The sequence below is a fragment of the Diceros bicornis genome, chromosome 31 (genome assembly GCF_020826845.1).
Source record: "Diceros bicornis minor isolate mBicDic1 chromosome 31, mDicBic1.mat.cur, whole genome shotgun sequence".
NCBI classification, from domain to species: domain Eukaryota; kingdom Metazoa; phylum Chordata; class Mammalia; order Perissodactyla; family Rhinocerotidae; genus Diceros; species Diceros bicornis.
Genome location: NC_080770.1, coordinates 1,183,672 through 1,197,611, shown reverse-complemented (window position 1 = coordinate 1,197,611; position 13,940 = coordinate 1,183,672). Strand labels below are relative to the sequence as shown.

Sequence of the window (13,940 nt, the reverse complement as noted above, 5' to 3'; positions counted from 1 at the left end):
CGCCTTTCCGGGAGGATCGGCCGGGAGCGCGGCAGGTGCGGCGGTGCAGCTCGCAGGTAGGTGCCTCTTGGGTCCGCAGGCCGCGCCCCCAGCCCTCCCAGTTGCCGCAGGGAGCGCTGACCCCCGTGTGTCGAAGTCGGGGACTCTGGGGCCCCTCGGGGCTCGAGGTGGCAAGGGTGAGGGCGGGCCCGGCCCCCCAGGGGCCGGGGCACAGCGGCTCCCGGCCCGGCGGCCCTTCCTCCCTGCTCCCCCAGCCCGGCGGAGGCACAGCTTCCGGCTGGGATGGACCTCTGGTCCCGTGGAGCCCGCCGGCCGCCAGAGGGGTGGTGCACCCGCCCGGTGAAAGGTCGGCATGAGGGGGGAGATGACTCTGGCCCCGTGTCCCCCCCTCTTCCCCTTCCTCAGACCTGCCCTCTTTGGAGATCGCCCCCTCAACACAGGTGGGGAGGCAATCTCATCCTGAACTGAGAGGAGACGACCCCAGAGTCTCAGGTGTGTCTATGGTGGTGTCGCCACGCTGGGGGTTAGCTTTGGGAAATCCGAGGCCAGGGTGCTGTGGGAAGGACAGGTGGCTCTGATTGGGGGGCAGGGCAGCCCCCTCCCTGCGGGGAGGGAGGCCCAGAGGAGGCTCCGGGGACTTGGAGGGGGTGGGTCTGGTGGAGGGGAGGGCCCTAGGGTAGCGGGAGGGGCTGTTAAGCCTAGAATCTGAAGGTGTTCCTGACAAGGGCCATGGAGGGCGCCCTGGACGGACCCTACACCTGCACTCCTGGGGCCTGGAGCCCGGTGGGAGGGGTTGTGGCTGGGGAGGAGCTTACCTGCCTGCCAGCTGGCTGAAGGTGAGGGCAGCTGAGGCCCAGACACAGGGGCTAAGGACTTAGTCACAACTGGCCAGTTCCTCCCACCAGCCCAGCCGGGTGAGCTCGGTCTCCAGGTCCCCAACTCCAGGACCTGCTCAGCTCCTCCCCCTTACCACTCCCTCACCCAAGCCCTCTCCCCTCAACTGCCAGGAGCCCCCTCCTCCTCTCTGTCCATCACAAGGTCTTTTATAGCTGTCCCCCCACCGAGATTGCACCCTCCCCACAGCCTATCCTCTCCTGCACTGGCTCCCTGAGCGGCCCCCACAGGCCCTGAGCCTGCTTCACCCCACGGTGACACCTGTGCCTGCAGCACTACCCCCATTTGGGCCACACGCCCCCAGCTGCCCCTCCTCTCTGGACCTCCGCCATGCCTTTTTCCCTCTTGCCCCCCGGGTGCAGAGAGGCCCCTCTGCTCTTGCTGGCTCTGCGCTACTGGCTCAGCCCTCAGACACACTCACTCCTCACCCTCTCGCTGCCTTCCCTTCTCCTCCCGTCTCCTTTCCTCTGAGCTCTGCTCAGGCCCTGACTCCTCCTTGGCTTCACAGCACCTCACAGCCGAGACCACCACTCCCATGGCCAGCCCTGGGAAACCTGGGGCTGGGGAGGTCCAGGAGGAGGGGGAGGAGGAAGGGGTTTCCATGGAGCCACAGGCAGCGATGCTGGAGCAGGCCCAGGAGCTGTTTCTGCTGTGTGACAAGGAGACCAAGGGCTTCATCACTCGGCACGACCTGCAGGTGAGTCCTCCGACCCCAGAGGCTGCCCCAGCCTGGGGCTGACCTCGGCTACTGAGCCCTGCCATCCTTGCCCGGCCAGGGCCTGCAGAGCGACCTGCCACTCACGTCCGAACAGCTCGAGGCTGTGTTCGAAAGTCTGGACCAGGCCGGCACAGGCTTCCTCACCGCTCGGGAGTTCTGCCTTGGCCTGCGTGAGCCCGGCCCCTGAGCCCCTCTCTGCCGCCCCACCCCTGAGATCCTCCACAGCCCACACAGACGACAGCCCGAGCCTCTCCATCTCCCGCGTCTATACACGCAGGCACCACGGGAAGCCCCCCAGCTGCTGTGGCTCATGGGGAGCTGACCCTCCTGCTTCCCCACCTGCTCTCCTCTGCCAAACCCAGGCGGGGCTGGGAGCCAGGCGTGCCTCATTCTGGCCTGAGCCTGGCTGTCACCTCCCATTCCCAGGCCAAGAATCGGACCAGAATAAGGAAGAAAAACAGGAAACTGGGCTCAGAGAAAGGGCAGGATATGTGTTGGGGGGAGGCGGGTGAGTGGAGTGGTAATGGACAGGCCTGGTAATCTCTCCCTCTCATGCCCGCAGGGAAGTTTGTGGGGGTGGAGTCGGCTCAGGGCACACAGCCCTCCCCGCCTCCCGAGGAAACCTTTGAGTCGGGCTGGTGGGATGTGCAAGGCAACGGGGGCTCCCTGGAGGACGAGGAGGAGGAGAGATTCTGCACTGTGCTGGAGCAGCTGGGGGTGGCCCCGGTCCTAGGCGAGTGAGTTGGTGCTGGTCCCGCTCCCAGTTCCCTCGTCTTCTCTCTCTCCCTCTGCATGCTGCCTGTCCACGTCGCCCGCGTGTCTGTTCGCCTGCAGGGTCCCTAGGCCGGCTCTGGCCCAGTGGTTCCCTTTCAGCTGCAACTACCTGGGAGGAGCCGGGCGTGATTTCCCGCAGAATTTGCATTTCACGAGGCAGCAGCCAGGGCTGCGGGGAGGAGGGAGGGTGCCTGGCACACAGCCACGTACACACGGGCTCAGCCCCGCGGACCCGCGACACCTCGCTGCCCCACACACGCACAGATCCCAGGCTCAGCGAAAGCACCACGAGAAGGATGCTCTGCATGCGGCAAAGGCGCATGGCTTGTCCAGAGCTGCAGGGGTACATCTTACCCTTCGGGGTGGCGTGCGGAGCCCCCGCTTCAGCTTTAGCCCCTGTCCCCTCCCTGCAGGCAGTGGGCGGTACGGACGTTCTGGACCCGGCTGCAGCACGAGCGACCCGAGCTGCTGGGCTCCTTCGAGGACGTTCTGATGCGCGCGTCGGCCTGCCTGGAGGAGGCGGCCCGAGAGCGGGACGGCCTGGAGCAGGCGCTGCGGCGGTGAGGGCGAGGGACCGGGGCGGGGCCTGGGAGCCGGGTGGCAGCGCCCCGGGAGACGGTGGAGCGGGGGCTGGGGGCTGCAGTGCTGGCAGGTTCTAAGCAGCTGTGCCCCTCCCCATTTCCCCCCACCCCCGCCTGGGTCTCCCTAAGGCGGGAGAGCGAGCACGAGAGAGAGGTGCGTTCTCTGTACGAGGAGATGGAGCAGCTGCTTCGCGCGCAGAGCCAGCGCCTGCGGAGTCAGGTGGGCCCGCGGCCCCGCCCCCGCGCGCGGCCCAATCGCAGACGCGCGTGTCTCCCTGGCTCCGCCTTCTCTGAATGGGTCACACCCCGGGCCCACCCCCGGTCCCTGCCCCTCCGCAGTCAGCGGAGGCTCAGGTGCCCCACGCGCGTCCCAGGAGCTCCCCCGGGAGGAGCGGAGAGGCCGCCTGGAGCTGGAGCTGCAGAGCCGCGAGCAGGAGCTGGAACGCGCGGGCCTGAGGCAGCGGGAGGTGAGCGGCCGCCGGCCCGCCCCAGCACACGCCCCCGTCACGCATGCACTCGCTCTAGCCTTGAGGTCCCCTGGGCCTCAGTGTTCCCAGCCCCGGATTTATTGGGGGTCAGAGGCAAAGGCAGCACCGCGGGGAAGAGGGGAGGTCCCCTCTAGCCTCGATTCCCCCCACATCCCCCCAGTTGGAACAGCAGCTGCAGGCCCGGGCTACCGAGCAGCTGGAGGCGCAGGCGCAGAACGCCCAGCTGTGGCGGGCCAACGAGGCGCTGCGCACGCAGTTGGAGGGGGCGCAGGAGCAGCTCCGCAGACTGGAGGGCGAGGCGCGGGGCCGCCAGGAGCAAACCCAACGGTGCCTGGGGGGCGGGGCTGGGGCGGGCTCTCAGGGGCGGCTCCCGGGGAGGGGGTGGAGCCGGCGGGCGTGGCGGGGCCGGGACGCCCTTGGGGCTCAGGTGTGGGCCGCTTCCGTCCCCATCCCACGTCTCAGCCCCGCCTCCAGTGTAGGGTCGGGTAGGGCCCTCTAGGGGGTCGTGGAGCGCCCCAAGGAGCCTCCTTGCATCCAGGTCACCACCTACCTCTCACCTCCCCCCTCCTCCTGCAGAGACATGGTCACGGTCTCAAGGAACATGCAGAAAGAGAAACTCAGCCTCCTGAGACAACTGCAGCTCCTCAGGTGCGGTCGGGCTCAGGCCAGGCGGGAAGGGGCTCAGCGCATCTCAGCTCGGGAACTCCTAGCTTCCAGCCATTCCTGACCACTGCCCAATCCCACTTCGAGCAAGTGTCTGCCCGCCATCCCTCATGCTGCAGCCCCAGACAGATACCTCTCTTCTGGTCTGAAGGAGAGCCAGAGCCCCCACCTTCCCCGCCCAGGAATGCTGCCCCTTGAGGCCTCTCAGAGCCTTTGGACTCCCCTTCCCCAGGGAGCTGAACACTCGGCTACGAGACGAGAGGGACGCCTGTGAGGCCAAGCGGCTGGGCAGTGGCCGCAGGAAGGCTCTGGCCACGGCCCGTCTGCCCGGGCCCATCTGCTGCTGCTGCTGCTGCTGGGCTCGCCCGCCCAGACGTGGCTCTGGCCACCTTCCCAGTGCCCGCTGACCAGCCCCAAGTGACTCACTGAGCGTTACCTGGAGAAGCTGGCCCTTGAAGGTGACTCGTCATGGCTGGGGGCTGCCCATCCAGGACATGGGCTCTATCCACTGAACTGGCCTGCCTGCCTGCAGACATGAAGGAAGTAACCCTGGGGTGATCAGGGTCTCATGTACCCCGCTGCGGATCCTCGTCCTGTCCCCATCCCATCAAGCCCATCTCTGTCCAGCAGAAAAGCCCCCTCCTCCAAATAGAGTCCACTGACTGCACTTCAGCCTCCTCTGCCTTCTGTGTGGGTGAGCCACACCGTTTGTGTGGTACACGTGTGATATGTCACATGTGTACTATGCATGGTACATGTGTGGTACAGGTCCATGGTCCCGTGGTGCTAGGGCTGTGGGTGTCCCTGGTCATGCCCCCCAGCCCTCACCGTCCAAAGTTGAAGCCCCAGGGGCCCTCTGTAGCGACGAGGGGACTGAGGCCCACTGTCTTGCCAGGGAACCCCAGGTGGGGTCTCCTGCCCACTCTGGTCTCCATTGGCTCCTCCCTGCCCATCCCAGCCCTGGCACAGCCTTGGGTGGACCAGCTCAGTTCCCCAGAGTCTGGCGGTCCTGAGGGGAGCCTCACGGGGTGGGTCTGGAGCCGCCTCCCATGCCCCTCCACCCTGCCTGGGAGCTGGGAGCTGATGGAGCCGGCGGAGCTACGGGCAGGGAGCCGCGGAGGAGTGCTGCCCACTGTCCAAGGAGAGATGCTCCAACCCTAATCCTGCAGACTCAGACTCGCCCCCTCCGCCCCCCAGGGGCTGGGGATGAGCCTGGTGGGTCGGGAGTCTTCTCCCCCTCCTTACTCCCATTCTCAGCCTCCCAGTCCAGCAGGCTAGCAGGCTCTGCCCTTTCTTCCTCACTCCCTCCCCCACTCCCAGGCCCCGTACCCTCCAGACTGGACTCTCTCTCGCGGGGATCCTAGGCCTCCCCTCCACACGGCCCTCCACACTGCACCAGAGAGGCCCCCACTCCTGCATCTGACCGCACCTCCAGACCCTCCCCCCAGGCCAGCATCTGTTCTGCCGACCCCTGCAGCCTCCGGTGGTCCCTGAGTTGGGGGGAGAGAATGGGGTGTTAGGCGGGGGGCGGGGTCTTGGACACAGTCCAGGGTCTCGGCCAGGCTGGCCGGCGCCTCCCGCCGCCGCCGGCCCCGCTCCCCAGTTTCCCGAGGGTGTGGGCCCTGGCTGGGCTGTGCACGTCCCCGGGCCACAGCTCGCCCGGCGACCGCAGCCCCGGGCGGATCCCCGCGCCGACCCCCGCGCCCGCGCCGGCCGGCGTCCCGCCCCCGCGCGCCGAGCCCTGCCAAGACCTGCCCGCGGCCGCCGGCCGGGGCGGGGCCTGCGGGCGGGGCGGGGCGGTGGGCGGCCCGACGCGTCTCCCTCGCAGGCCCCGGGCCGGCCGCGCATTCCCGGCGCTCGGAGCCGCCGCCCCCGCCGCCGCCCGGCCGACTCAGACGCGTGGCCGGTGAGTGCGCCGCTGGCCGGGGGGGCCCAGTGCCCTGAGCGGCCCGGATCGGGGGCCCGGCTGCAGGCGCCGGGAGGCCGGGCGGGCGGAACAGGACTCGTGGCGAGGGCCAGGCGCCTCCCTCTCAGGTCTTCGGACAGGCCTAGCGGCCCCTTCGGGACAGGAGCCCCACTGGAGCACCCCACTCCTTGTCCCCGGACACCGGTCCCCTCCCTCTGCCGCAGGCCCGCCCACCGTCCGGGTGCAAGGGAGCAGGCCGTCGGCCTCGCCCTGGCGGGGGGCGGCGGCGGTGACTTCACCGCGGCAGCGCGGGGATTCCTCGCCGGGCCTGGCTGGAGCGGGGTCCGGGGTCCCCTCCCTGGGGCGCGGGCCGCCGAGGGGCCCGGTGGAGTGGCGGGCGCCGGGGCGGGGCAGCTTTGTTTCAGGCCGCGGGAACTATTTCTGGCCGCCCTTTCCCCGGGGGATCACATCCGCCTGGCGCGCCCGGAACGACGGGCCCCTCCTCAGCCGGCCGCCCGTGCGCGGGCCGTGGGGGCTGGTCTGTGTTCGGAACCAGCCTCCCCAGAAGCCTGGCACCTCGGAGCAGGCCCAGGGGCGCGTGGGCGGGGAGTGGGCTCATGCCCGCTGGCTCCGTTATAGGGTCTGCGCCTTGTTTTCTCCCCGGGCTGCAGCTACTGCTGCTTGGTGGGGGAAGGGGCAGTGGCAGGTCTGGTGTTGAGGCCCAGGGTGGGGTGCCTGGAGAAGGTGTGTGGTCCCTCCCAGGATCTGACTGTCCAGAAATGTCCTCTGTCCTGCCCCGCCCTGGCCCAGACCAAAATACCGGGCTTGGCCGCTCCCTTCTGTGCCGCTGGGAGTGGACGCTGCCTGCTCTGGAAGCCCAGCTCGGCCCCATTGCCTGGGCAACCACAACGAGGGGTGGCAGGATCCTATCCTGCCCATCTGGCGTGGGTCAGACCTGTGGCCTCCTCTTCTAGTAGAGCCTCCTGGGGAATTTCCATCTACCCGTCTTACGGAGGAGCCGTTGGGCCAGCCAGGTGAGTGCTGGGCGGGGTGGGTGAAAGTCCAGCCCCGGGCGGCCCTGAGCCTGTCTGGAAACGTGGCTCCGGGGCTCAGCTGCCGTCTGTGTCCAGCGGCGTGCCCCACCCTCCCCAGTGCAGAGGCTTCACCACAGAGTGGGCAGTGTCCCCGGGGTGCCTCTGGGAGGAGCACAGCCTCTAGCTGCACTTCTTGCTGGTGTTGGTGTGGCTGTCCCCTTTCCAGTGATGGGGACCGGCAGAGGAGGAACCCCAGGTCTGGGGAGTGTCTACCAGCCCTGCCTGCCCAGCACTCTCCATTCTCTCCACCCTGGCTGGGAGAAAGGAAGGAAGGCTTCCTCTTCAACAGAAGCCTGAGGAGCTTCCCTAAGGCCACACAGCTATTCATGGGCAGGCCAGTCTGCCTGAGTGGCTCTCTTCCCCTCCGGCAGCTATAGGTCCCTGTCACGGTCCCTGCCAGCCTGTGACGTGGAACCCCGGGAATGCTGTGGGGGGGCGGGTGGGGCCTGCATGAGCTCACCTCAAGTGCCTGCTGGGGCTTCCTCCCTTGGCTGCCAGCAGGGGTGAGTCAGCCAGTGATGGTTAGGGGTCCCCCATGCCCCCATGAAGGGCTCTGGTCAGGGAAGCCAGGCCCTCTGGCCATCCAGGGACTGGCTTTCAGTTCGCTGTGGGCCCCACATGTCAGCCCTGCCTGCAGTGGGGGTGGGGGCTCCTGAGCTGCCCTCCCAGGAAGTGTCCTGGTTCCCGTGGACACACTCCCAAGGCCTTCACCCAGGGCAGCGGTTGGCTTGCCCCATCTGTGTCCCCTCCCCCTGTCCCCACTGGTGTCTGGCTGTCCTCCCGTCAGGCCCTGGTGTTGTGGCTATCTGACCTCCCCCGCCTCCGGGCCCCAAGATGGGCGAGTTCAATGAGAAGACGACATGCGGCACCGTCTGCCTCAAGTACCTGCTCTTCACTTTCAACTGCTGCTTCTGGGTGAGCAGCGGGCACACCTACCCTTCCCCTGTCCCCTGTCCTCCACCATGTCTCCACTGTCATCTCCTCCCTCCCATCCCTGGTTCACGGAAGGAGCCTCGGCCTGGGGACTCAGCCCTCTCAGACCTAGGGCCAGATGTGGTGACCGGTGTGCACTGCCCACAGCTGGCTGGTCTGGCCGTCATGGCAGTGGGCATCTGGACGCTGGCCCTCAAGAGTGACTACATCAGCCTGCTGGCCTCGGGCACCTACCTGGCCACAGCCTACATCCTGGTGGTGGCTGGTATTGTTGTCATGGTGACTGGTGTCCTGGGCTGCTGCGCCACCTTCAAGGAGCGGCGGAACCTGCTGCGCCTGGTCAGCAGGGCTTGGCCAGTACTGGGTGTGGGGGGATGGGGGTACTGGGAGGGGTGCTCCCCACCAGGCTGCCAGGGGCTGGATCTGGGGCCCTGACGGGGGAAGAAGAGAATGCCAGGGGTCGAGCGTGACATTGCAGGATAGTCTCTGCTGTGGTCACCTCGGGGAGTGTCTCTCCCCACCTGCCTAGCCTTGGGAGTCCCCACGTCCCAGTGGGCTGACACCAGCTCCAAGAGAAAGCCTCGGGGAGCGTGGCTGTCCCCAGCCCCCACCTGCTGCCTGGAGCCCCACTCTGGCCACTTGGGAGCTGAGGGTGGGGGCTCTGCTCCGTTGTTCCTGGACACTAGCGGTCCTCACAGAATGGGGGTGTCTGGGTCTCACCCCACCTCACCGGGTCCCTGCCCCCCCAGTACTTCATCCTGCTCCTCATCATCTTTCTGCTGGAGATCATTGCTGGCGTTCTGGCCTACGTGTACTACCAGCAGGTGAGGGCCTGGACGGGCCACACGGGGACACGGACACGAGCACACCGGGACACACACATGCACAGGCGGTGTGTGCACATGCAAGGGCACACACATACACACTGGAAAGAACACAGGCGACACGCGCACACAGGGACATGCACACACAACCCCCACCCCCCCATACTCCAGAGTTGACCATGGTGCCACCAGGCCCTGGAGGTGGCGGCTGGGTCACAGGAGGGAAAGTGGACGGCAGGGGTGGGTAACCTGCCTGCAGCACCCAAGCTGCCCACCTGGGGCTCATGGGGGGAGGCAGGTGTCTATGGGATCTGGAGCTCCCTCCCCTGGGGGGAGGCACGTGTCTATGGGATCTGGAGCTCCCTCCCCATGGCCGCCGGGGTGACTCTCCCAGCCCGCCGGGCCCCCAACCCCAGCCCTCCCTGTGCCTCTCCCCATCCGTGCCCGCCCTGCTCTGTCCACCTTGGAGGGTCTGACTTTGTGGCTGAAGCTGTCCCCCCTCACCCAGCTGAACGCGGAGCTGAAGGAGAACCTGAAGGACACCATGATCAGGCGGGTACCACCAGCCAGGCCACGAGGGCGTGACCAGCGCCGTGGACAAGCTGCAGCAGGAGGTTGGTGGGTGGCGCAGGGAGGGGCGTGCAGGGCCCCCTGGCCTCCCCAGACCTGGCCCGTCCCCATTGCAGGGGTGGGGGGGTGGGGGCTCAGCCTGGCCGTGTTCCCGCTGCAGTTCCACTGCTGTGGCAGCAACAACTCCCAGGACTGGCAGGACAGCGAGTGGATCCGCTCTGGCGAGGCGGGCGGCCGTGTGGTCCCCGACAGCTGCTGCAAGACCGTGGTGGCGGGCTGCGGGAAGCGGGACCACGCCTCCAACATCTACAGGGTGGAGGTAGGCTGGCGGGAGCCTGGGGCCCCAGGGTGCCCAGAATGCTGGGGGCGGGTGTAGCCACACCCCAAGGGGGCCTGGCGCTGTGGCTGGGGGGCTGGGAGCCTTGCCTGTCTTCAGCGCCCCCCTCCCCCACCAGGGCGGCTGCATCAGCAAGCTGGAGACCTTCATCCAGGAGCACCTGAGGATCATCGGGGCTGTGGGCATCGGCATCGCCTGCGTGCAGGTGTGGGCAGCGGGGCGGGGTGGGCCCTGGGGGGTGCAGGGACATGAGGTGGCTGGTGGCCGTGGCCTGCTCATGCCGGCTCTGTGCCACAGATCTTTGGCATGATCTTCACGTGCTGCCTGTACAAGAGCCTGAAGCTGGAGCACTACTGACCGTGCCGCTCCGGCCCTCCGTGCATGCTGCAGCTGCTGCAGCTTCGCGCCGCCCATGACTACTGAGCTGAACTACTGACGGCCTGGGCTGGGGTCCCAGGATGCCACTCCCGCCCCTCTCCCCTCTGCCAAGGAGGCTGTCTTCTCATGCCTCTGCCCCCCCATGACCTCTGGGGACCCCCAGCCCCAGGGGGAGCTTCAAGTGCCTTTTGCTGCACACCAAAGTCCTGAGGCCTGAGGCAGGGTCCCCTCCCGCGGCGGGGCGGGGCGGCACTTCTGCCTGTCTGCTGGTGGGGGTCCTGGTCTGGCTGGTGGGGTAGGACCATTGGGTTCTGACAATAAAGGGCCCCCTCCCAGGCCACCTTCTTTGGGGTGGGGTCATGAGGCCTTGGGGTGCTCCCTGATGCCTCTGCTGAGTCAGAGGGGTTGGTTTGCAGGCAAGTTGGGTAGAACGGGGCTGGGCCACCCTAGGAGACCCCCTCACCCCATCCTGTGCCTCTGTTGCCCCCTCTGCTCCCTGAACCCCCTTTTCTCCACTGCTCTCAGCACCGTCTAAAAGGCCACATACTCACATGCTCATTGTCTCCCCTTCCCGGTGCAGAGGGTTTGTGGGTTTTATTAACTGCTGTGTTACAAATGCCTGGAACTGCTCCTGCCACCTAACAGGTGCTCAATAAACGTGTGTGAACAGACGGGTGAGCTCACTACTGTCAGTGAAAGACGGTTCTGGTCCTCAGGGCCCTCCCACCCAGCAGGGTGGACAGACCCCACCCCCCCAGTGCCATGACAAAGGAGAAAGGCAGGGGGCCAGAAGGGCACATCCCGGGGTCCAGGGCAGCCGGGTGTGACCTGAGAGCTGATGGGTCTCAAGGGGGAGGAGGCCAATGGCAGGGACACTGAGCACAGGCCTTGAAGCAGAAGAACCTCCCCCACTCTTGGGTGGAAAGATGGTGGTGCGGGAGGAGCTCACAGAGAGGAAATGGGGACAGACCTCAGGAGGGCTGGACCTACTTGTGGTTCCCAAAGATCCTCTGGCCACCGTGTAGGGACAGGTGTGCGAGAAGGCGGAGGCGGGAGGGCGTGGACCGGGCCTCTCAGGAGTCGTGCAGGGGAGATGCGGTGCCTGAGGCCTGGCAGGACGTGCTGCCAATGGCAGCCGGGGCTGGACAAAGCAAGAGCTCTGGGCCTGGAGGGGCAGCCAGGGCTTGGCCACTGTGCCCTACAGCTTGGGCTGTCTACCTCCGGGCAGACCCCATCTTCCCCTGACCAGTTTCGTCATCTGCACTCGGAGGACCCTGCTTCAGATGGCTGAGTATCCAGGCCTGCCCTGAAGAAGGCTGCCTCTCTCCTAACCACATGTTCCTGCCTGCTGCCCGCGGGAGGGCACCAGGGCCTGCCTGACCCCCGCCCAGGGTCACAGCTGCCAGCGCTAAGGCTCAGCCTGAGTTGGAACAGGACAAGCCCCTGGGAAAGAGCTCTTCTGGCCTGTCCACAAGATAAATGCTAATGCCCAGGACACTGGGAGCTTGGCCAGCCCTGATACCCAGCAGAGCCTCCCCAGGGCCACCCCCGACCTGCTGTGGGGGTCTCAGGGCTGGTTGTTGGAGGCCAGGCCCTGCTCCTCGCCCTCGGCAGGAACTTGGCCAAGGGGAGGGGCCTGCTGGGCTTGGGGGGAACCTGGAAGCTTCTGGCAGCAGGACCCTCAGGATGGACAGCCATGACCACAGTGGGCACTCTATTCAGGGCCCAGAAAATCTGGTTCTTGAGATCCTGGGAGAGAGGATGTGGGGACCTCTGTGCTCTGCCTAAAGGGGGCTCAGAACCTGGGCATGGGGATGCCAGTGTCCCCCCGGCATCTCCCCTACCCCCAGGGTTCCTGGTTGTCTGTGGCTTTGTTGGGCTGTGACAGCACACACCCCAGAGGGAGACCCTCCAGGCTGAGGAGCAGCTGCCATTTGGATGGCTCTCCCGCCTCCTGGGCAGTGAGGGCTGCATTCACCCCCAAGGGGCCTCAGGCATGAGACAGGACACAGAAATGCAGGCGGTGGGAAGTCCCACAAAACCAGGCCAACTGTTAGAACCTCCTTGTGGTTCTGCCAAGACCTTTACTGGATGATTCCTTCCAGAGTGGGAGACGCACGCCCACACAGCTGGGGGCAGGCATTGCTCCTGGTTGCCCACCCCTGGGTGGAATGAACCCTGGGCAAGTGGTCAGCACGGCAGGCGGGCGGGCAGACTCCAGCGCAGTCACTTCTCCAGGGGCGCATAATTGAGCAGCTTCTCGATCAGGTCCACATGGGCCAGCAGCATGCGGCGGCAGCAGTAGCGCTTCAGGCCCAGAGCATCCAGGGCGTCCCTGCCGGCAAGGAGAGAACGGGCTGTGGTCAGTTTGTCCTGGCAGTCCCTGGCAGACAGAGGGCCGTGCACAGGCCATACTCAGTCCCACTCAGCTGCTGTGGGATCTTTCCTCAGCCCCACTCCACTCCAGGGAGCCCCCTCTCTCATTTCCTGAGCCAATTAGAGCTCTCAATTTCCCTGCGACCCAGCCCCAGTCACCCTCAAGGCCTGAATATTTCCACATCATTGCCTCCAACGAGCAGAGATAGTAGTTTGGGAAAGAGGAGGCCAGGCTGGGAGGTCCCTGCCCATGGCATCCCAGGGAAGGGGTCTCATGCAGGCTGCCAGCCATTCCCTAGCACTCTCGTCACTAGCAGCCTCATCAGGGCTTGGCGCTAACACTCAGCCCACCTATGGCTTCCCCGTTCATCCAACATACTTGCACTGAGAGCCTATGGCGTGCTGGCATGCCCCAAGCCCCAGGGGTTCAAATTTGATTAGGACACAGGGCTGTCCACACAGGGCCCAAAGTTTAGCCTCTAGTAGGGAAGAGAGACTAGAATAGGCATGGTGGTAACTGTAGTGCTAAAGGGCAAGCACAGAAAAGGGACCCACAACAGCCTGATGAGGACGGCTGTGTGGTCACAAAGCTTATCCTCCGTCCTAAAAGGAAAGTGGGTTTGCCGGGTACAGATGTGGACCTAATGACAAAGAAACAAGATTAGGAAGCAAGCACAGGGAGAGGAGGCTGAGAGTTTTAACTGTGGTAGAGAGGCACGGTAACCCGCCAGCATACCTAGGTGTCCCCAAGACACCAGTTGCTTGATGCCCAACACCCCACCTCTCCCCAAGCTGGCGGGCAGTGGGAGGCAACGCTGTCCTGAGGGAAGGTCAGGCTGGAAGGTACCTCGGAACTGCAGCATCACCTGGCATCTGATGAGTGCCTCTGCCCACCTCGCACGCCGGGACCCTCCCAACTCCCCGCTCGCAGCCTGGGACCCCCCACCCCCGTCCCTTTCCCACAGGCCGGGATCCCCCACCCCTATCCCCGTCCCGCAGGCCGGGACTCCCTACCCCTATTCCCGTTCCGCAGGCCGGGACCCCCCACCCCGACCCCGTCCTGCAGGCCCGGACCCCGCTACCCCGTCCGCAGCCCGCAGGCCGACGGTCCGGCAGCCTCCCCTCCCGCGCCGGCCCGCGCCTCACCCCTCGGTGTACTCGGCCTGCAGCAGCCCCAGGTAGGCCTCCCACTTGTTGCCGACGATCTTGCCGCACGTAAAACAGCGCACAGGGATGATCATGGCTGTGGAACAGAAGAGCACAACCGTACCGCCCGGCGACGCTTCTGCGTGTGGCGCCGGGCCCGCCGCGGGCGCACTTATAGAGCAGGCGGTGACCGCCCCGCCCCGGGCGCGCCTATAGAGCGGGGGGTGACCGCCCAGTCCCCGGCCGCCGCCAGCCAGC

The 13,940-nt window shown here is 66.4% G+C and overlaps 3 protein-coding genes across 7 annotated transcripts; 2 read left to right on the top strand and 1 right to left on the bottom strand.

The window, feature by feature from the left end:
* The first annotated feature begins 3 nt into the window (after positions 1-3).
* Positions 4-4,785, top strand: CRACR2B (calcium release activated channel regulator 2B). Of its 5 annotated transcripts, XM_058526087.1 has the most exons (11): positions 4-56; positions 406-492; positions 1,403-1,591; positions 1,671-1,782; positions 2,175-2,349; positions 2,800-2,946; positions 3,097-3,187; positions 3,342-3,434; positions 3,616-3,782; positions 4,032-4,103; positions 4,351-4,785. In XM_058526087.1, exons 3-11 carry the CDS (start codon positions 1,430-1,432, stop codon positions 4,523-4,525), a joined length of 1,194 nt encoding a protein of 397 aa, XP_058382070.1. In that variant the 5' UTR covers positions 4-56; positions 406-492; positions 1,403-1,429; the 3' UTR covers positions 4,526-4,785. The 5 variants fall into 5 exon arrangements, with proteins under 5 accessions (XP_058382070.1, XP_058382071.1, XP_058382069.1 ...); XM_058526088.1 differs by lacking the exon at positions 406-492 and having other exon boundaries at positions 20-56; XM_058526086.1 differs by lacking the exon at positions 4-56 and having other exon boundaries at positions 353-492.
* A 1,640-nt stretch (positions 4,786-6,425) lies between these two features.
* Positions 6,426-10,831, top strand: CD151 (CD151 molecule (Raph blood group)). Its single transcript, XM_058526082.1, is given in 9 exon segments — positions 6,426-7,058; positions 7,906-8,033; positions 8,199-8,390; positions 8,801-8,875; positions 9,384-9,431; positions 9,433-9,489; positions 9,606-9,764; positions 9,901-9,987; positions 10,080-10,831. Coding segments are annotated over 8 exon segments (759 nt in total). The 5' UTR covers positions 6,426-7,058; positions 7,906-7,952; the 3' UTR covers positions 10,140-10,831.
* Positions 10,832-12,221: 1,390 nt separating this feature from the next.
* POLR2L (RNA polymerase II, I and III subunit L) lies at positions 12,222-13,831 on the bottom strand. The gene is made up of 2 exons (XM_058526083.1): positions 13,683-13,831; positions 12,222-12,495 (listed from the first exon to the last, which is right to left on the bottom strand). Exons 1-2 carry the CDS (start codon positions 13,775-13,777, stop codon positions 12,387-12,389), a joined length of 204 nt encoding a protein of 67 aa, XP_058382066.1. The 5' UTR covers positions 13,778-13,831; the 3' UTR covers positions 12,222-12,386.
* Between the last annotated feature and the right edge of the window lie 109 nt (positions 13,832-13,940).